The 21,079-nt window shown below is 34.2% G+C and overlaps 1 protein-coding gene across 15 annotated transcripts in view; it reads left to right on the top strand.

The window, feature by feature from the left end:
* Bcas3 (BCAS3 microtubule associated cell migration factor) overlaps positions 1-21,079 on the top strand; it is a 583,853-nt gene that overhangs the window by 246,706 nt on the left and 316,068 nt on the right. For 9 of the 15 annotated variants that reach the window (XR_015443252.1, XM_021248678.2, XM_021248677.2 and 6 more), the window contains exons 17-20: positions 5,386-5,430; positions 13,890-14,014; positions 16,278-16,443; positions 18,209-18,309. Coding sequence is in view for 14 of the 15 variants with exons in the window: in XM_021248678.2 (XP_021104337.1) it covers positions 5,386-5,430; positions 13,890-14,014; positions 16,278-16,443; positions 18,209-18,309 (437 nt within the window). In the remaining variant the exon portion in view is untranslated. The remainder of the gene's footprint in view (positions 1-5,385; positions 5,431-13,889; positions 14,015-16,277; positions 16,444-18,208; positions 18,310-21,079) is intronic. The other 6 variants (XM_087191873.1, XM_021248681.2, XM_087191876.1 and 3 more) reach the window with 1 other exon arrangement.

Raw genomic sequence — 21,079 nt, 5'->3', positions numbered from 1 at the left:
CTGTCTCCAAAACGTCTACCTCCCTGTTTTCTACCATCTCTTCTTTCTTTTCCTTTTAAAATTATTTATATTTTACATTTCTCATGCAGCAGAAACCACTTATATTTAACCTCTGTGTTGGATTTATTCACTTAGCATTATGGTTTCAAGACCCATTCACTTTCCTACAAAGGACCGAAATTTATCTTTCCTTACAGCTGAGTGGTACTCCACTGTTATATACTGTGCACATTATTTTGTGGGCACAGCAGACAACAGTGAATGTCAGAAAGAGGTTGGAATGTTTCATGGAAATAGAAAATATAAAAACTGAGAATTAAAGTTAAATCCCTGCTCTAAACTAGTTGAACGTTTTTGGAAGTAAACATACTATGATTATTTCATAGGTCCTCTTTTACTCAAATATATGTAGTTTCCCACTCCCTCTTCCTCTCCTCACTTTTATATTAATTCATTTCTTTATGAGTAATTAGGAGTAGGTGTTAGGAACCTGAGGCCCCATTCTGTAGAAATATAGCAGACAGTATAGTAGAAAAATATTGAATTAAGAATGAGAAGCCCTTGCTTCGCCTCCTAATTCTTCCTCCTATCATCATTGTGTTTTATGTAAATTTCTTAATCTGAAATTGTCTATCCCTCCCTTCTCCCTCCCTCCTTCCCTCCTTCCTTGCTTCTCTTCCTTTCTCCTTCCCTTCCTCCCTCCATCCATCCGTCATCTTTTGACCTTAGTATGTATGAGTCCTCACCAGTTCTTTGATCCCACTGCTTCATTTCTAAGCCTCACTCACTATTGAGCAACCCCTGAGCTAGTTCTGAACACAAGCCCCACTTAGCAAACATAGATATTTGCTTTTTCTTTAGAAATGGAAGCAATTAATAGGATTTGTTTGAATGTTTCCAGTTGATATTTACAAAACAAATCTGTTATCAGATCTTGTTATTTAAGTAAATAACATTAGCACATAATAGCCTTGAAGAAGGTTCATTCCTTATTTTAATTCAATTATGTTCTTCTTGGCTTATTTAAATGATAGCCCTAATCCTTATAGGCAAAGTTCTAAAGAAAGAACCACCAGATAGATGAGCGGATAATAAATCCCACATCTTTCATCTCTATCTTATGTAACTGTTCTTGATCACTATATTCTGAGTGTTTGGTTCCAGATATAATGGACAGTGTATATTCATTAGAATATATATACTTATGTGTACATTTATGATTTTTTTAACAATAGTTTGAGTTTCCAGGTTTTGTGCTAAGTAGAGTACTGAAACCATACCATAGTTGATTGCATCTTAATGTGAGTCTAGGGATTTTTAAAAAATGAAATCTACTACAGAAGTCAGTATTAGTATTAGAAGTCAGCAGGCATGACATCCTGCAGAAGTTTGACATTATTTATGCTATGCTAGTCTCTTTTCTGTTGCATGTGGCAGAATTCAAACATTATCTAGTATTTTCTAATGAAAATCTTTTACATCTTGAGTTTGTAATTTAAATTGGCATGACAAGTATGTTTCAAATTAGACAATTGTCTGTTTCAGCTTCAGTTTACCCTGTAGATCAGTAGATTGAGAACCAACATAGATTTCTCTGGTAAGGAGTAATTGAAATTTAATTAATGAAAAAATTAAAACTTAAAAATGACATGAGGATTAATTTTCTCATATGCTTATAGGAAATGTGAGTTTTCTTCAGTTGCTGCTTAAGAGAAGACACACAAAATGTAGAAGGTATTAGAGTTTTTAGAATTTATTTTTAAAGCAATATAGCTTCACCTAAGTATTTCACATGTAATGTTGTGTAGCTTTTGTATTTATTATTTGTTTGGGTTCATTCTGATGTCTGCTCTGTAATGTTCCTTCTCAGAACAGGATCAGCTGAAAAACAGGATTTATAGGGTATATTTATAGAATTCTTCTCTCAGAATGCAGGTATTTCTTTTACTCCAAAGATGATCGTGTTAATAGAATCATTAACCTTTTATCATGAGAGGCACGGTATAGATAAGGGTTTAAGAATGTTCACATGAGATAAGGTCTTACTTTTTTCACATTAATAAAACCTACACTTACTGTGTTTTCTGTGAGTAGAACCAAAATCCTTGTGCTGTTATGTGGTATTCAACATGTCAGAGTTTAATGACTTACCTAGTATAAAACATAGTTCTTTCCCATCTTCTTAAAAATTCCATGAGAATTCCTTTGAACACTAATGGCTAGGTCATTTCAAAGTGGCCTCTAAAGAATTGTCTAATAATTGTTGCTGGCTTTTTTGTTTCTTGACTAGTTTTTCCTAAGGTTTTTCAATTAGAGTTTAGCTCAAAACAAACATAATTATGAAATAGTGAAAAAATTTTATATGGCTGGATTAAGCTTGCTGAAGTTTAATAGTGATTGGAAAACACAAAACCTCAGATCCAAATTAGTAATTTGAGTTGCATATGTTAATATTATCTATAACTCAATGCACTCTGACAAAAGCTGTCTTTTCTGTTCTCCTCACCCCCATCCCATTTCAGTACAAAAGTACAGCTGTGGACTTTTGAAGAGGGAGAGGAAAGTCATAGGTGAAGACAGCTGGATCATGGACTTGTACTTTGTGACTTCATATTTTCATTCTTTTGCCACCAAGGAAAGATTAAATAAGCTTATTTCAAAAGAACAGCTGACACTAACTTTACAAAGTCCATAATTACGTCAGTCACTATACTTCTTTGGAGTTGGTAGATTTTCTTTCACATGTATGTGGCAGAGGTCCAGTTTGTAGGGCTAGGCAAGAAGTGGGTGAATATAGGTTGGATGTATGCCACATCTACACACTAAACCCCGTCATCCCAGCCCTTTTCCTTTTTCTTGAACTATATTGGCCCTTGGATCCTTCTTTGAAGTAGGGTAACTTTTAACTAATACAAATGGGTTATGTTGTGAGTAGTGACCCTTATTGTCTTTAAAATTGACAGGGCTCTTATTTACTGTAGGCCTGTTTATTCTAGTGTCTGGCGATTTATATTTTATTTTGGCATTGTGGGGCAAGGAAATGACTAGAGAAATCTCCTTAATTGGTAACATGTTGTTATTGCCTGGCAAGGAAAATCTAGATTTTTTTTTCTTGGTGCCATTTGTTGGGATGACATGCTTCCATTTTATACACAGTACCAGGTTGATCAGCCTGGCCTTGAACACACTATCTTCCTGCCTCAGCTTCCAGAGTACTGGGATTTCAGCCCTGTGTCATCACTGCCTGGCTTAACATTTTCAAATTCTTGACAGTGAATTAGCTGTGTTCTGCGAGATACGGTGGGAGACTGTCCCATGCAGGTACACTATACATTAAAAAGCAACAGAGGCCTAGGTGTTCCAGATTGCAAGCATTTCTGTCAGAATCATTTACACTTTTTGGTATTCAGATGTCTTGCTTAAAGAAGTAAAATCAAAGAAGCTGGCTACCATGTGCCAACAGAAACCTGTTCAAGTTGGAGGTATTTCAGGGGATTTAGAAATGCCTTGAACCTTTCATTTTCTGATCATTTCTGCATGAGATCATTACACTTGCTATTGGGAGATTGGACACCTCAAGTAGTCTTGGTTAGTTAAATCTGTATTTTTCAAAGTGCAGGATGGGCTGTAGCAACACTTTCCCCCCAATATAATTAGTAAATTTTAAAATCAGATAGATTGTGACCAATGTTTTTTTCTTTAATGAAATAGAATAGACTAAAATGCAGTTCTGTTACTGGTTCTCCAGACCAGCGGCAATGGCATTGCCTAACAGCCTTTCGGAAATACAGACTCTCACACTTCAGCCAAACCTGCTGTGTTAGAACATCCACTTATCTCCATTGTAACAAAAACTTGACGTGGAAATAGAATGGAGTAGAGTTTATTACATATAAAAAGCATTCATTATTCATTTAATAAAAAGTATTATTGTTTCAACCTTGTGTATTTTCATATACACCTTAAAATTTTCATATGCACCTTAAAATGTTTGTGTATGGGTGACAGTCAAAAAATTTTTGAATCCACTATTTTTAATGTGAACAATGATGTCATATTCCTGGCTGTGTTTTTATTTGAGAGTGTATCTGTATGTGTGTCTGTCTGTCTGCCTATACACACATACACATGCACGCACACACACAGAGTTCTGCAGCTGACCCCAGAGCCTTGCACATGCTAGGCAAACGCTGTCACTCTGAGCTACATCCACAGCCCCCTGGTTGTGTTCTTACCATTGCCTGTGACAGAACTATCCTTGCTTTGCATTGATACAATCTTTAAAGTTTTCTTTGTAATATCTCACTTTTCCTTCTATTTTGCTTTCTTCTAGTTATCTTTTATGTTTGTGTACCTTCTTTGTATCCTCTCTACTTTAGGCTCAGAATTGTGTTCATTGTTGTTAAAACATTTTGTTCAAGTTTTAATTTGTAGTCAAATATGCTCAATTTATTGGAGAAATTGTTGCCAATTAGCAGGATTTTTCTTTCGAATGTTCTAAGTTTCAAATTTAAACAAGGAAATACCAGTGTGCTTTTACCAGTGTGCTTTTCCCCATCGTTTGTTGTCTTCCAAATGTCATATGTTATAGTAAAATTTCATTTTGGATATAATTAAGTTACTGAGTCTTATTTGTGTGCAGATATGCATAGCATGTCTTAAAAACCAGGAATAGAATTTTGAGTAAAAACGTGTGTACCATTGAAGTTCCCAGTTGTATTTAAGACATGAAATTGTAGCTTTAGTCAACCTAGCCCAGTGCAGACCAGGTAGAGGAGGTTAAGGTATTGGGCCACAATTAAGAGACATGCTAACTTCCTGGGATATGACCACAGATAGAGAAAAATCCTGCTACGTACACTTAGTGTTTACTCCTTTGGTCCACAGTATGCAGTTCAACTTACTAGAAACAAGCAGCTTGAAAAATATGTGCTTACTTTGTACGGTTGTGAGACTGCCACTAGTGAACAGCAAACAACATTATATCAAGGCTTTTATTCAGTCATCTTTAGCTAGTTTTAAACATTTTTGCCACAGAATCACACATTGGGTGCTCTTCTCCATCTGATTATTCCATTTAATTTTTTACTTTGTTTTTAAAGGCTGAAACAGTGAGTTGTTTTTTTTAAAGTTAAAAATATTACAGGGGTATTCCAGAAAAGGGGGAGAAATAGAAAAACTTGCTAACTCTGTGAAAATTAAGGGTCTTATACCACACACATCACACAGTATATATAACAGAATTGCAAATGATTACTAACTACAAATGAAACTAACTTGAGTTATTTTGCTACATACTCTAGAACAGTATGACATCATGTATTTGTTAATGTTAAATGAGTTTTCCTCTAATTTTTTGTGCATTTTCCCCCCTTTTCCATGAAGGCCTTATCTCTTTGGAGCGGGGTGTTTTTCCATAAAAGCTCCATGGTGAGTTCCCGTTCAGTCCCGCATGCCTAATTCATTTGCTGTACTCTCAAAAAGTTAACTGTGTTGTAGTTTTGTTTTCAGTTGCATGGCCTAATCACAGATAGATGCACCAACTTATTGGATAATTGTAGATAAGATATGAATGTTGATCTTTAAGCTTTTGAAAAAGTAGTTTTCTTAATTTTACTTCATTCCTTGAAAAATTTTTAAAAATCAAAATATATGTTTTAAAAAAGGAAGATGCAAGAATTAATTCTCTCATAATGCTGGTGTTTAAGACAAGGCTGACACCTGTGTTTAGAGTTTGAATATTTTAGTGATAGAAATTCCTTACATATCAGGTTTAATGTAGAAGAGTTAATTTATTTTGAAATATAAATATACTTTATGTATAACAAAAATGTCGTATGAAGTTTTACTGTATTTTATTTGGTCCTAAAGGGACAACACTGAGTTCTGTTTTGAACAGTTTAGTTATTTAAGGAACTACATGATGAGGAAATATATATAGTATTTCATAAAATAACTCATAAATGATTTATTATTGTGTCCCTGCTCACCATAACTTAATTATTTAGTAAATTCTTAGAAGTACATAGAATGTAGCATTGTCAGTCTTAGGCATGATGACCATAAGAAAGAAATTGAATATATTTTATACTTTCATTTAAAATGTGAATTATAATCCATTAATAACTTGATATAAAGTGTTTTAATAGTTAGGAGTCAGGGCTCCAGAATCAGACTACCTGTGTCTTAAATCCCAAAGTTATATGATCTTGGGTAATTTTTAAAAACTTTTTTATTTCTTGCTTTTCTTATTTATTAAATGAAATTAGTAGTAACATCTACCTTGTTAGTTCATTGTGAGGATTAAATGAATTGATATACACACACATTTCAGAATACAATAACCATGCCTGACACATAGTTAACCACTCATTACTACTAGTAGTGCCTCTCACCCAGTTTAAGGAATAAATACCGTGTTTGAAAACATGCTTTAAATTAGATTGTATTATTTGCTTTTAGGAGCATATAAGCAAAAAAGGAATTTTTGAGAAATGTATAGAAGTTTTACTAAATTAGAAAATCTAAAAGACTTCTGCACATATGTGTAGTTCTCATAACAATGACTAGGAATTGTTGTTTGTTTCATCTTGTACTAGAAGCAACATTTTTTTTCTTGTGGATGAAAAGAAGTTTAAATAGCTCTTTTAAATTAATTGTTATTCAGCTCAGCCTATTTTCAGTGTTCAAATGCCTGTGGAAATTCTGAAGTTTTCATAATCATATAAGAAAAGGTGATATAAATAGCTATAACATATTCCTCCTTGAAATGCAGCATCATAATTAGGCCAGAGTATGCAAAACTGTTTTTAACAGTTTCAGTGCACTCATGAGTATAAATCTTCTGAAAGTCTATCTTTATTCTTTTTGTTAACCAGATTTCTTTTCAAAAGTAAGACACATGGACCTTAGTTAAAAACTTAGAGTGAACAGTGAATTTTAAATGCTACATTCAGCATATGACAAAATTTCTTTGTATAATAAACTTAGAATTAAATTCCATTAGGATAAATTCTTCATTCTAAGTACAAAGAACAGAATTTTAGTATGTTAATAAAGATTGAAGTTTTCACATAGAACTAAAGATGTAACAAATGTTGCATGTTAAATAAGAAAAGTCCACTCCCCCAACAGCTTATGTGCTCCTCACATTTAAGCAAAAGCACTTGTCAACCAGAAATGATTTGAGGTTGAAACAAGATTAAAAGAGCCAGATTAAAGAAAGGGATATATGAAATATAGTAGACTTTTAAATCATTGCCTGTCTTTTAGAAGACTGCTTTGTGGTTTGTTTGATGCCATCGTTAGCTCACAAGAAACTCGTTTTTAGTCACTTATTCTAGACTAAAAGGTCCTCCTTTAAAATACGTTACATTTCCAAGAGTGCATGTTTTTTCCATTAAGATCTTAATGAAACCTCAAATTAAGACAGCAAAATGAATATAAATTTGACAACTTCTTCCATGTTTTTTATAAGAGCTCCTTTGTTTTAATAGTTTTTGATATTTTTCCATTCAACTTGAGAATGTTTTTATTTACTGTTCTGAAATAAAAAGCTATGCTAAATAAACATTTATAGCACTTCAGTTGTAGGATAATCTATATATTTTAGATGAAATTTATTTTATAAATGAAATTTATAATTTCTCTTAAAATGTAAATTTCTTTTTAAAAATAAATTGCAAGTTGCAGCATTTGTACTTAGTTAAGATTTTGCTTTTGGTATGTCACAGTTTCTATTCATTCTTTATTCTTCACTAATGGGGTTTAGTTCTGTAAATTCATGCAACCTCAGATAAGACAGTTTTAAAATAGTGTTGTTCTCTTTGACATGAAAAGAATTTGTTAGAAAGTAAACTGTGCAGGCCGTTGGACACTCTAGTCAGTTTAGACTTTCCCAGTATTTTATAGTCTCTAGATCAGTGGTGGCGAACCTATGGCACGCGTGCCACAGCTGGCCGTTTGTTAACATTGAAAGCTCTAAAAGGTTCACCATCACTGCTCTATCTTATCCTTTGATATTGAAGGTCCACATGAAATATAAAAGAATTACACATGAACATACTTAATTAACTATAGACATTTAAGAGAAACAACCAGTGAATTTTAGCAGTTTTGATTTCAGTGTTACCAATGTGGATGTAGTATTATGTAAATAGCTTTTGAAAAATACCCATATGCACTTAACAGAAGGATAGGAAATAGTCTGTATGAAAATGTCCTCTCAACATTGTTGTTGTATTATTAAAGGTTAAATTTAAAGAAAAGTTAAAATTTATGTATCAAATTATTTTTAAAGCTTTAATTAGCATTCTCTAAGATTACTTGATTATAATATAAATAGTTCATATAAATCTTCTGGAAACTATTTTAAAATTTTACAGTTTTTCTAAATGGTAAGATTTATGTGGAGAGTCAAATCTTTTCTTATTAATTTTATGTAAATCTGTTAAAGCTTTAGGAATAGTTTGTACAAAATAGAATAATTTTATGAAAATTATTAGTATTTTCATTATTTAGCATAAAATATTTCCATTTCTCTCTCCAATGTCTTATTTTATTTTATTTATTTTTTTACTTTTTGGTACCGGGGATTGAACACGGGCTCTTGTGCTTGCGCAGCAGACGGCGAAACCACTGAGCTAAATCCCTGGCCCACCAAGGTCTTATTTTAGAAAACAAAATTGAGAATGAGAGAAAACTTCTAAATGCCTTTTAAGAGTTTAATCATAGAAGAATATAAAGAAAATAATTTAACCATTATACATCTTATAATTCTTAAGTTGATATTGTGTGTTACATTTAAACTGAAATATTGACTGTTCACTAATGTTTTTGAAAAGGAATGAATTGGTGCTTCTATCTCATGTTAGTTCCTTCCATGTTCATGTTCTTCCCACCAAGGCACCAGGCTGCATTACTGCTTATCATGTCATCCACATTTACATTACATATATCCTATCCTGTGGTACATAGTAGAATTATCCAGATGGAGATCATTGTCCTGTATGTTTTAAGAAGATATCAGGGTTTGTTTGGTTTTTTTCTGTTTGCAGTTGAGTGTGGAGAAAAAACAGGCAAGAGAAATTCAATATGTTGATCTGACTGGATAACATAATGCAGTAAAAGACAAAAGGAGAAAGAAGGGAACTTCAATAGCCTATATAAATATTTTTGAAGTCCTAGGGATGTTAATATCTCTACACTTCTGTTGGCAGTAATTCACATTCTGTTGTTTGAGTATTAAGTCTTTTCTCAGAAAAAAATGACAGTTTAGCTCTTGATTTTTAATTTAACACCTTATTTTTGTTTTAAAGTCTGTTTTCTCATATTAATTTTTGTATTCGACTTAGTAAATATGATGTTTTGTGATCATCGTTATTTTTCCTGCTATGGTGAATGTGAGATTCATTCCATTTTTCTTTTATGTTTTGCCCAAAATGAAACCAAATTTACAAAGAAAATTGAGTACGAGGTTATTTATGAAACATGAAAGGGAGCAAAGAAGCAGGAGGGTCTATCAGGATTATCAATGTGTCATGTTCTCATCTATGACCATTTTGAAAAATGAATGAGTCCACATAATCCAGTTAAACTTCGTGGCACCGGTATAAATTAAAATAATCACTTTTATATCATTATATTATCAGTTTAATAAATGAATAAATAAAGAGAGGGCCTTGAAACACCCAAAGGAATTCTTTCTAAGTTCATGCTCTCTAATAGGATTTGTTACAGCCTCTGTCACAGGAGAGATGATAAGAGCAAGAAAGAGAAGGTTAGTATTGAGTGCTTCCTCTAAGGACTGTGTCCCCAACCTGTAATTCTGCACAGTTTACAAGGATAGAACTTTTCTGGCCTGGGGATTTAGCTCAGTGGTGCTGTGCCTGCCTCGTAAGTGCAAGGTCTTGAGTTCAATCCCCAGTACCAGAAAAAAAAAATTATTCAAGGATAGCACTTTTCTGTTCCATTCACATGTATATCGTTTTTCAATGTTTTCTTTCTGTCAAAGAAAGGACGTTTTGCAATAGAAATATTCTGTGTCATTGTGGAAAAGTTCATACATAGTATGTCACATATATTAATAGAAAAGCCATTCTGGTTCAACCAAACATTCCTGGACACTGTCTTTTTAGAACAGGATAAAGGACAAATTGAAACTTGAAATTTCTCACTTTGGGTATATCACATAAAAAATATTTTATTAATAAAATTCTTTTATTAGATTATTTCTTTTTTATTCCTCTGTAAGTCTTATATATGCATGCACATATTCTTGTTTCTATTTTGTCTAAATATCCAAATCATTCCAGATGTAGATTGATGACAGAAATAATTAGATGTGAATGTATTTATCCAGTATGCTGCACCCCTATTATACAGCACTATGACATGTAGTGGATAGCAAGTTATTTTGAGGGGTGTAAACTCTTCATTCCTTATTAAACCTGAGGACATTGATTAAAGCTCTATCAGAGAAAAAAGAAGAAATGATGAAATGTAAGAATAAAAGTGACAGTTCTTTACATAAATTAAGCATACTTTTACCAGGAACTCTTATGTATTCTGTAGGGGATAGTGAGCTTGTGCAAAATGACATTGCATTGATGCTTTTTTACTTCTGTGTTTCACAGTTAAATCTTGTGTAACTTATAGAAGTTTAACATATTTTAGCTTTTGACATGGGCTGATTACACTATAAGCTAATAAGCATATAGAATATATCTTTGAGTGTCCAAAGACGTAATGAAGTCTTAACCATTTTTCTCTTCTCTATGGTTACGTGATAGCCATCTAGCCAGGTGCCAATTATTGTAAAGTCTTTTTATAGCCATACTTTAAAGGAACCATATTTTCTCTCAATAATGGCATACTCACTTTTTACCACTTGATTTAAAGACAACAACAAAAATCACATCTAGTAATTTACAAAGAGCTTTGAATTTGTCTCTGTGAAAGCTACATTGAAGTATCATTGTTCCCAGATGGTAATGCCAGTAAAAGCACATACTCACACAATTGCAAACACCTTTCAAAATTTTTTGGAATGGTTTCTTCTTTCCTGTTCTTCCCCAGCCTCTGAAAACCTCTAGGGATTAAAAATGACCAATGGAACCACAGATGTTAGTTATAGGAATTTGTCTGCTCAATAATTGCAATTCAGTGATGAAAAAAAAACTTTCAAGGAAAACAAACACTGTAAGGTAATGCGACAGAGAGCATCCTAAACTGAAAGAACAGTTCTGATTCCAGAGACCTGTGTAGCAGGAGCATGTGCACGTTTGTTCAGGTGAAGTGTGGAGGGAGTCTCCCTTTCTGGAAGTAGGTTACTGCAGTTGGGACAGATGCAACTGTGAAAAAGGGAAAATGGAGAACCACATTTCTTTTTCTACAGAAACTTAAAAAGACTGTGCCTTTATTCCCCTCTCACTGGAAGTCTTGCTGTGACTGTGTTGATATTTTAGGCCTGATTGTGATTTGTTTGGGAAACGATATCAAGTGTTTAGTAAATGTCAATGGTGGAAAGAAGATGCTTTTTCATATATAGCAATGTGTATTGCCGTGGCTTTTGCTCAAAGAGGGAGACCAGTTGGACCAATCATGTAGCCTCTGATCCAGACTTTTAATTCTTCTTGGAGGGAAGATGTCAAAACAGAAGCCTTCAGAAATAAGATACCTGAGAGACTATTTGAATTTTCATAGGAACTGGGAAACTAGATTACCAAAGCAAAAATCTGATTTTTTAAAAAACTAGGTGAAAGCTGTCAGCTATGTAGACGGAACAGTAATGTTTGTTGCATACAATGATGTGAGAAACTGCCTCCCTGGGAGGTTTACTTTTTTTTTTGGTACCGGGAATGGAACTTAGGACTTTGCACTTGAGAGGCAGGTGGCGGAACCACTGAGCTAAATCCCTGGCCCATACTTTTTAAATCTAACGCAGTTGTTCTCAATCTTGACCATACACCAGAATCTCCTGGAGGGTTTGTTAAAAAACCCTTGAAGCTTGATGGGCTTCAAACCTCAAATGTTTGGCTTAGTATGTCTGGGATGGGACCTGATCAGTATTTATTTGCCTATAAATCTCAGAAGTTACTAGGTGTTATTACTAACTAGGGACAAGAATTTAGAAACAGAGATAACATAATATTTAAGATAACCCTACAAGGTAAGCATTACCATTTGTATTTTACATATTAGTAATCTGAGTTCTGAGAGGTTAAACAAGTTTACCAAAAATTGCATACCTAATAAATGGCAGCATCGGGATTTAAATTGAGGTTTCTCCCTGACTCTAGAAACCTCTTTCCATCCCAGCATATTCTATTAAAAGATAAAGGGATAAAGTCAAGTGAGCAGAAGAAGGTAGAAATCAGAGTGTGATGGTGCTTACCTGTAATCCCTTCCACTTAGGAGGCTGAGACAGAAGTATTAGAAGTTGGATCCCAGCTTGGGCAATTTAGGAAGACCCTGTATCAGGATTAAAAAAAAAAAAAAAAAGTCTGGGGATGCCATTCAGTGGTAAAGTGCTTGACTAGTATGTATGAGATCCTGGATTCAGTCCCCAAACTACACACATGCACACACACACATACATGGTAAAAATGATGTTGTTTTACATTGCAGCCTTACCTGCAGAGCTGGAACATCAGAGATGTAGCATTCATTGTATCCCATCAAGGCTGTGATCCTTACCAGTGCACACTAAGCCTGCTTTTCTGGTCCCTGAATTACAGCGAGTAATTTATCTAGGTGTTTGATAAAAATTGCTATGACTGAGTCAGGTGTGATGGTGCATGCCTACAATCTCAGCACTTGAGGGACTGAATCAAGAGCATTGTCATGAGTTCAAGGCCACCTTGGGCTGTATAGTGAGTCCAAGGCCAGCCTGAACTATGTAGCCAGACTCTGTCTCAAAACAAACCAAATAAAATAAAATAAAATTTAAAAGTCTAAAAAGATAAGGAGCAATAGTATTTGAAAGGAGATGAAACATTAGTATTTGAGGTTATGAAAATTTTTGTTGGAGAATAAATAGGAAAGCAAGTCCTTTTTAATGAAAGTCATTTGAAACATCAACAGTTCTAAATGTGTCCTCAGATGTAGAAAAAACAGAAGAGATTCATGTTAGAGAGGCTATCAGTTTTAATATCTACCTTGGCCTTTTCCCCAAACAAAAATACATTTCCACAAATCCAGGAAGAAAAAGGACTGTACGACCACTGAATATAATTTCAGTAGGTCATTAGATCTTTTTCTAGATTGTCTAACTACATAGCATTGTACTGAGAACATTTTCAAAGTTTCATTCTAGATCATCTCATTTTCATACATGCTGTCTCCGTTCATTGTATTGTTAGTCCCATGTCTTATAAATCAAAGTTAAATGATAATCCTTTTATTATTGGGAGATGTTTAATGCTGGTATTTTTTTGCTCCATTTAAAAATCTCCATAGAAATGTTTTCCACCTGAAAAGAAGTAACTTAGATTTCACCAATAAATACTTCAAAAAGTGTTTTTGTTTTGTTTTGAGATGGGGTCTTGTTATGTTGACCAGGGTGGATTGAAGTCCTGGGCTCCAGTGCTCAAGTGATGTTACTTACCCTTCCTCAGCCTCCTGAGTAGATGTAACTATAGATGCACCCCTCTGCACCTAAGAATTTTTTTATTGGTCTTATATAGATTCTCTTGTCCAGATGTTGGAACTTTGACTAATGTCAATTTTGCTGCAGAACATAATCTCACACCACCATTTATTATGACAAAATGCATGTTTTATTGTAGCATTTAAATACTTAGAAGTGGAACTGAAAGGAAAATCATTCTCTAGAAGATTGCCATTTCATCATGGTAATTTTTTTACTGTCCTTTTATTTTTTTTTTAAGCAAAGTTAAACCACCTCCGCAAATTTCACCCAGCAAATCAGTAGGCGGAGAATTTTGTGTGGCTGCTACATTTGGAACATCCAGGTCATGGTTTGCAAATAATGCAGGTCTGAAAAGAGAAAAAGGTATGTATTTTTTCTGAAGTTCAAACTTGTCATTTGTAATTTTTGCTTCTTAATGAAGAGCTTGTACCAAATAGCCTTTTTAGTTTTTATTAATAGAAAAAAAAATGTCCATTCAATTAATGTGTCCTCAACTACTCAAGCTTAGTCAAGAAGAAAAATTATCCTCTCACATAAACATGAATTTCCCACTGACTGATTTTGTCTTGTTTTGTTTTCTTGATGACAGTGTATAGATGATCTCAATGCTATTAATTAACTCCATATCATTTCATTCTATAACTTTTACATTTTTACGAGCTAATTTCATACCATTGTCCTCAAAGTATGGGGAGGAAAATCCTGGTTATCCCCACTTTAGAGATGAGGAACTTGAGATCAGCAAATGTAAATAGCTGAGCTAAAAACTCTGTTAAGTACTTTAGATAATGAAATTAGTTTGAAGCCATGTTTTCTCATGCTAAATCTTAAAACAAAACAGTAACAGCTGTGCTGTGTGGTTTTTTTTTTAACATGATGGAAAAGCTTGTCACTGAGAATTAAGTGAACTTTTGTTGTTAATGTTGCTCCTTTGAATTGACAGTTATTATGTTTTTGTTTTTTTTTTGGTACCGGGGATCGAACTCGGGTCATCGCGCTTGCGCAGCAGGCAGCGAAACCACTGAGCTAAATCCCCGGCAGTTATTATGTTTTTAATCCTTGCTTTAATCACTATAGTCAATACCTATAATGTTTGTATAATTAATGTTTTAGTATGTGATTCCTTATTACCTATGTATAGGAGAGAATGCCTACATTCATTGACAAAGTATGTAATTTTGAACGTTAGGATTTTTCCTTACTATTTTAGTGTTAAATTAGGTCACGAATTGGGTTGCCTCTAGAGCACTTTTGGCGAGTTCTACAGCCTGTATTGTTCTTGGCAAAATGGCTCCGCTTTACGCTTAATACTGGCAGACATCAGCCTCTTCCCTTGTTACTGCCATTCAGTGACCCTTTCTCTAGTAACAGGATCTCAGGAACAACAGGTTCCTACCTAAGTGGGATAGAATACTGTAAAGTATGTAAGCCTTCCATTTCCTTATCTCATCTTTATTTTTTTGTTACCTCCTTGGGTTTAATGATGCTATCGAAAAGACTTTTGTTACTAGTTAAAACCTTCTGTGAAGCTCAGTTTCAAATGCTTCTCTCTTCTGTTCTAATTACCCTTTTAACTTGCTACTCCTTTATGTCCCACTGGCTGGTCATTAGCCATTTTCTCAAATCAGCTGTAATTGATTCTCCTGACACAGAGATAAGATGACCCATCCAGCATTCATGAGTGATTTCTTAAATGCCCCTTGGTTTACTGTAAAACCTGAGATTGAGCACTAAACCTGTTTTGCCAGTGAGTACATGTGTATTTCTTATAAAGTCATTTGATTAGATCCATATTTACCACCTGACTTCTCAAAGTATAGCTGACCTTCATTTACTGTGGGAGCCAGTGATCCAGTTGAAAGAAAAGAAGAAGTTGAGTGAGGAGGATGCAGGTGTATGGATGTTTTTAAAACACTTTATCTCTTCTAGAGCTTTCAGGTTTGCAGCAAAATTGAGACAGATGTACAGAGAATTCCCATCTACCTCCCATACAACACATGTATAGCTTCCTTTATTATTAACATGCCCATCATAGTGGTAGATTTGTTTCAAGTGGTGAGCCTATGTATTGACACATTATGAGTTTTGTTTGTTTTGATCCAGTAATTGAGGTTTTAAATTTGTTTTCTGAGAAAAAGTAGCTGAGGTGTTAGACTGATGCAGGCGTACAAATAGCCTCTCGTGTAGTTCAGTTTGTTTATCCAGTGTCACTAAATCTTAGTGCATAGAGTACTCTTTTTCAGTTAGTCCTTTCTTGTCCCCCCAATATAATTCATTTTCCATAATTGGGACAAATTACATAGTAGACAAATGGAAAAGTATAAAATATTGTCTACTCTATTAGAATTTTGAGCACATTTATATCATTCTTGAAATAATTGTTTATCATTTGAAGTACTGTGATAGCATAGAGATTTTTACATCCATCAGCATCTACTTAATTAAAAGCAACCTTTAGGCAAGGATCAGGCACAGTATGACAAAGTTTCCATCTTTTCATTTCTTCTCAGCAGCCTGAGGAGTACAATGACAAAATCAGTAATTTGTTTAAAAAAATAAGGAAAATACCTTGTTGTGTTTTTTTATGCCATCACTGCACATACAGATCTTGTTTCTCTGTTTGTAGATCAGTCCAAACAGGTTGTTGTTGAATCTCTCTACATTATCAGTTGCTATGGCACCTTGGTGGAACACATGATGGAGCCCCGACCCCTCAGCACTGCCCCCAAGATTAGTGACGACACTCCACTGGAAATGGTGACATCCCCTCGAGCCAGCTGGGCGCTGGTTAGGTAGTGCCTTCTTTTTTCTTTCTTTTCTTCAAACAAGTCTGAATGATTAAACATGTCCCATTTGATAGTTTTGGCAAATGGTTATAGCTGTGAAGTCATCACAATTGAAATTATAAATATATTCATCACTCTTGGATGTATGTTTGCAAACATTATGATCTCTCCTTTTGCCCTTCTTTGTCACAGAATTTTATATAAATGGAATCATATATATGCACTCTTTTTTGTCTGGCTTCTTTCATTTAGCAAAACTATATAGTTCTTTATCGTTGAACACATAATTTACATACAGTGAAACTCAACCACTGTACGTGACTTTTCATAGTAGTGTACCCATTACTCTAATAGTATTCATCACCACTTGGAATCCTGTATCAATCACTCTCCATCTTCCCCTCACCTTTCAGCTGTAATCATCCAGCAGTTTACATTCTGTCCCTGTAGATTTGCCTGCTCTAGTAATTACATAATAATGGAATTGTATAATCTGCTACCTTTTGTGTGTGGCTTCTTAGCCTATTTTCAGAAGGTCCATCTGTGTTTTCAGAAGGCCCATCAGAACTTACTTTTCATAACCAAGTTATACTCCATTATATGGATATACCACATTTTGTTTATCCATTCATTAGTTGGTGGACATGTACACTTTTTAACTATCATTAATAATGTTGCTGTGAACTGTGGTGAACGAAATTTGCATTTGTTTTTAATTGTCTTAGGTATATATATTACAGAATTCCTTCATAATTCCACTGTCTCTTTGCATGTTTGTGTTATCTTGGACTTGTGCTTCCCCTATTTGTAGTCACATGCTCACTGAATAGTAAGTAGCACTGAGATTTCCTTTAAGGGGAATAGAAACTAATATAAATAGATTTGAAGGTTTCCTTTAAAGTGATTCTCCAAGATACAATGGTTAAGCACTATAGAAATGTTTATAAAGAATTAAAAGCCATTTCAAAAGTGCATAATGATTAGAATCTTTGTAACATATCACAGAGAGGGAGAAATGAAACCTGGAATAAAACCTGTTCAATATAGTGCATTGTCCAGGAGACAAAAAATTGCTTCTGACATGTATGGAAGAAAACAGACAAAAATGGATATGAAAATGATCCTCCTCCTTTTGACATTTTAAAATATTCTTGTATTGATTTTTGGAGGCTCCAGCATACTTTACTACTACTTTACTGTGCTGGACTGATATGATCAATATCTGATTTATCAAGCTTAGAATGAATTGGGCAGATCTAATTATAATTACTGCAGTATCATTATTGAAATAGTGGCTTATTTTGGAAATCATATGCTAATTAGATGTGGAATATATCATCCATTTACACAGCTGTGTTTTATTTTTACCATTTTTACCTGCCTCATTTCATTTTAAAATATACACATGTTCTTTGAATAGAGAGGTGTAACACTGATTTAAAAATTATATAAATAGAACCACTTAGCTGTGGCATTTGAATTCTACACTTTCTATTTTGTCTTTTCAACATCTTGTCTATCTAATAGGAGACTATTGCTGTTAAGGTAATATTGGCTCCACGTGTGTTCATTGTGTGACACATGGCCACTTTTTTTTTTTGTAAATAGATGACCTTGTGTTTCAGCATGTTCATTTTAATGATTACAAGTTCATTTTAATGAACAGAAAAACAGTGAGTTTTTATCTGTGTCTGTAAGTGATGACAGTTGTGGTGATTTACATCTCATCTATTAAACTTTAAATATTAACATTCTTCTGCTGATTTCATAGAACGCCTCAATGGAACGAATTGCAACCACCATTTAATGCAAACCACCCTCTTCTCCTCGCTGCAGATGCAGTACAGTATTATCAATTCCTGCTCGCTGGTGGTAAGTTGTTCTGATTGGGTTTTTTTCTCTATGGGCTTTTCAGATTTTGTCTTCAAGTGCTGACTTTTAAAGCATATGTGCACATTACCACTGGTCTGTACGCATAGTCCTTGATAATCTGACTGAGGCAAGTTAAGATATTGAACTATAATCCACACCTTAGGGCATGTGAAGTATGTCTCTAATGACAACAGGTAGATTGATGGGGAAAATTTGGTGGGCACACACAAAAAAACCTCACAACTCAAAACTACTGGGATATAATAAACCATTTCATAAAGCTTTGAATCTGTCTCTTAGAGGAAAAAAATTAAGCACTTTTCACTGTGAAAACTCTCAGTAGGTTTTTCTTTTTGTAGAATTTTACTTGAAATAATGAAGTAATGATTCAACTCCTTTACATTTTACCCCCCAACCCCACCCCCTAACCCCCTGCTGGCCATGCTGGACTTCGATCCCAGGGCCTCAAGCATGCTAGCAAGTGATTACCCCTGAGCTAGTCTTTTGTTTACTTACTTTCCTGTCTAAACTCTAACCTTTATAGAGACTGAACACGGTTCATCAAGCTAGGTATATAGGCCCCCCCACACTTTTTTTTTTCACATGGGAAGCATGAAAAGACAATTTAATATTTATTATCCAGTTTGTGTTCATAGAATTAAAAATTCTTTACAATTATAATTCAATTTTTTAGAATGGACTGAATCCTAATTTAACTTGATGGCTCTTGAATACTGCATGTTTTTAAAAAGCTTCCTAGAAATCAACATTGACATGTTTTTAATAGAGTTTTCTTGTATTCAACTTATTATGTTGCCTAGTATATTATAAAGTATGAATTAATATAGAGCTAGAAATATTTTGTTTCATTTTTATAATGTGTTACATATTATGCTAGAATCTGAAAAATATTATGGGCTTTGCTCTACAGTTATGAAACTCCACAGCTATAATAAATAGTTGGCAGTCCTACACAGTGCTTAACCTGGTGCTTCTTGTAATACATGTTCAACAAGTGCCTATTTTGTGTCAGGAACTCGAAATTTAAACATGAATAATATATTGCTCTCAAGTTCAGGAGACAGATCTTTAATAAGTACACGTAGGGAACTATAGGAGCAGTGCCTTAACTTGCCAAAGGCATCACAGAGTGCTAAATGTTAGTGGTTTTTAAATTTGTTCAAGAAGCAGATTATATAAAAATTCATAGCTTTTAGAACTAAGTGTATAGGTTTAGAGCTAAAGCATATAGTTAATTTACATAAGAACTGAGAAAACCATGACATAATACATGATATTAAAAAATCATGGGTACATTGTCCATTACCTTTCAAAAGTGGCAAAAATAACTAATTGTTGCGTTAAGTATAGTTGACTCAGAGTTTATATTGTTCTTTGTTTTGTTATTTTGGTACCTCCTCTGTCTGTTTAGTAGAGAAACAGTAACAAGTTCAAACTATTTAAGAAGCTATTAAGCCCCCCCCCCAAACCTCTGTATGTCTTAATATTTTTCCTGGTGATTAAAGTGGTTCATACTACTTGATTTTAAGTAGCTTTGTTCTTTTAACAAAAATCCCTAGGTACATAGTTTAAGAACCACTGCTGTCAGTAGTACTAAGCCATCAGATATTTTCACCACTAGAATTGGATTCTATTTGGTTTAATTAAGTAATTTGGAGGTACAGGCACTGGAAGCCAGGGCCAGGGCCTTCCACATGCCAAGTGTTCTACTACTGAGCTCCATTCCTGACCATACAGAATTATATTTTAGAAAGCCAACTCCTGGCAGCATTGCAGCAGGAGGGTCAGAGAAAGGGAGTCGAGGCTGGGTGATCCCAGAACAAGCAAGAAGCTTTAATTAAGAGAAGGAATTTGAGTGAGAGTCCTGGATATGCCAGTATATTACATAACTGAGGCTATTAGGTAATGCAAATGTGGACATTTGGGTCAGAGGAATAATATCCTGGAATACCACTGGTTAAAGCAATACTTTACCTGCTGATCTGCAAGTTATAACATCAGTCAGAAGACTTCATTATTGTCTAGCTTTCTTTCCTTGTCCCCTCATTGAAAAGTATTCACTCAGAAAGGTATTCTATTTCTTTAAAAACAAGTATACCAGACCTGATATCAAAGTTTTATTTTTTTGTTTTTGCTTTGTTTTACCCACCCATATTTAAATCATCTCTTGACTAGGAATGTCACTCATTGGTACAGTGCTTGCCTAGCGTAGGAAAGCCCTTGGTTTGATCCTCAGCATTGCCCAAAACAAAAAACAAAGAGACAAACAAAAAATAAAAGAAAGAAAATCGTCTATTAATTTCCAACTTGAGGACCATGATAAGTACCTTTTAAAAATTATTTTTATGTTCCAGAACTCTAATGCAAACTTTACAAATGTTGCATGCATTTTCCTTTCTTGTATTTGGATATTGGATCAAGTGAAGCCAACTTTTACAAACTCCGGAAATTGTAATAATAGTAGACAAAGAATGATGTAAATGGAAATAGGAAAGAGACTTTGTCTCAAGGAGAAGAGAATAGGCAAGCAGGATGTTTAACAAGGAATCCCTGTTCCCCCTTCCAGTCCTGTCTTCATAATAAATACATTGCTTGTTCATAAACAGAGTTCTGCATATATGGCAAAAGGGTGGCTGATGGGAGAAGGAATGGGAAAAGTATCCAAAACACTGAAGACTTCTACTCACCTTTAAAGTGAAATAAGTAAAAAACTCCACATTCTGTATTCTCCCCCCCCCCCATTAACTTT

This window comes from Heterocephalus glaber, unplaced genomic scaffold (genome assembly GCF_053883595.1).
Source record: "Heterocephalus glaber isolate CG9 unplaced genomic scaffold, H.glaber_assembly_v1.0 deba00001564, whole genome shotgun sequence".
Classification (NCBI taxonomy): Eukaryota; Metazoa; Chordata; class Mammalia; order Rodentia; family Bathyergidae; genus Heterocephalus; species Heterocephalus glaber.
This window is presented reverse-complemented; position numbering and strand designations above follow the sequence as displayed.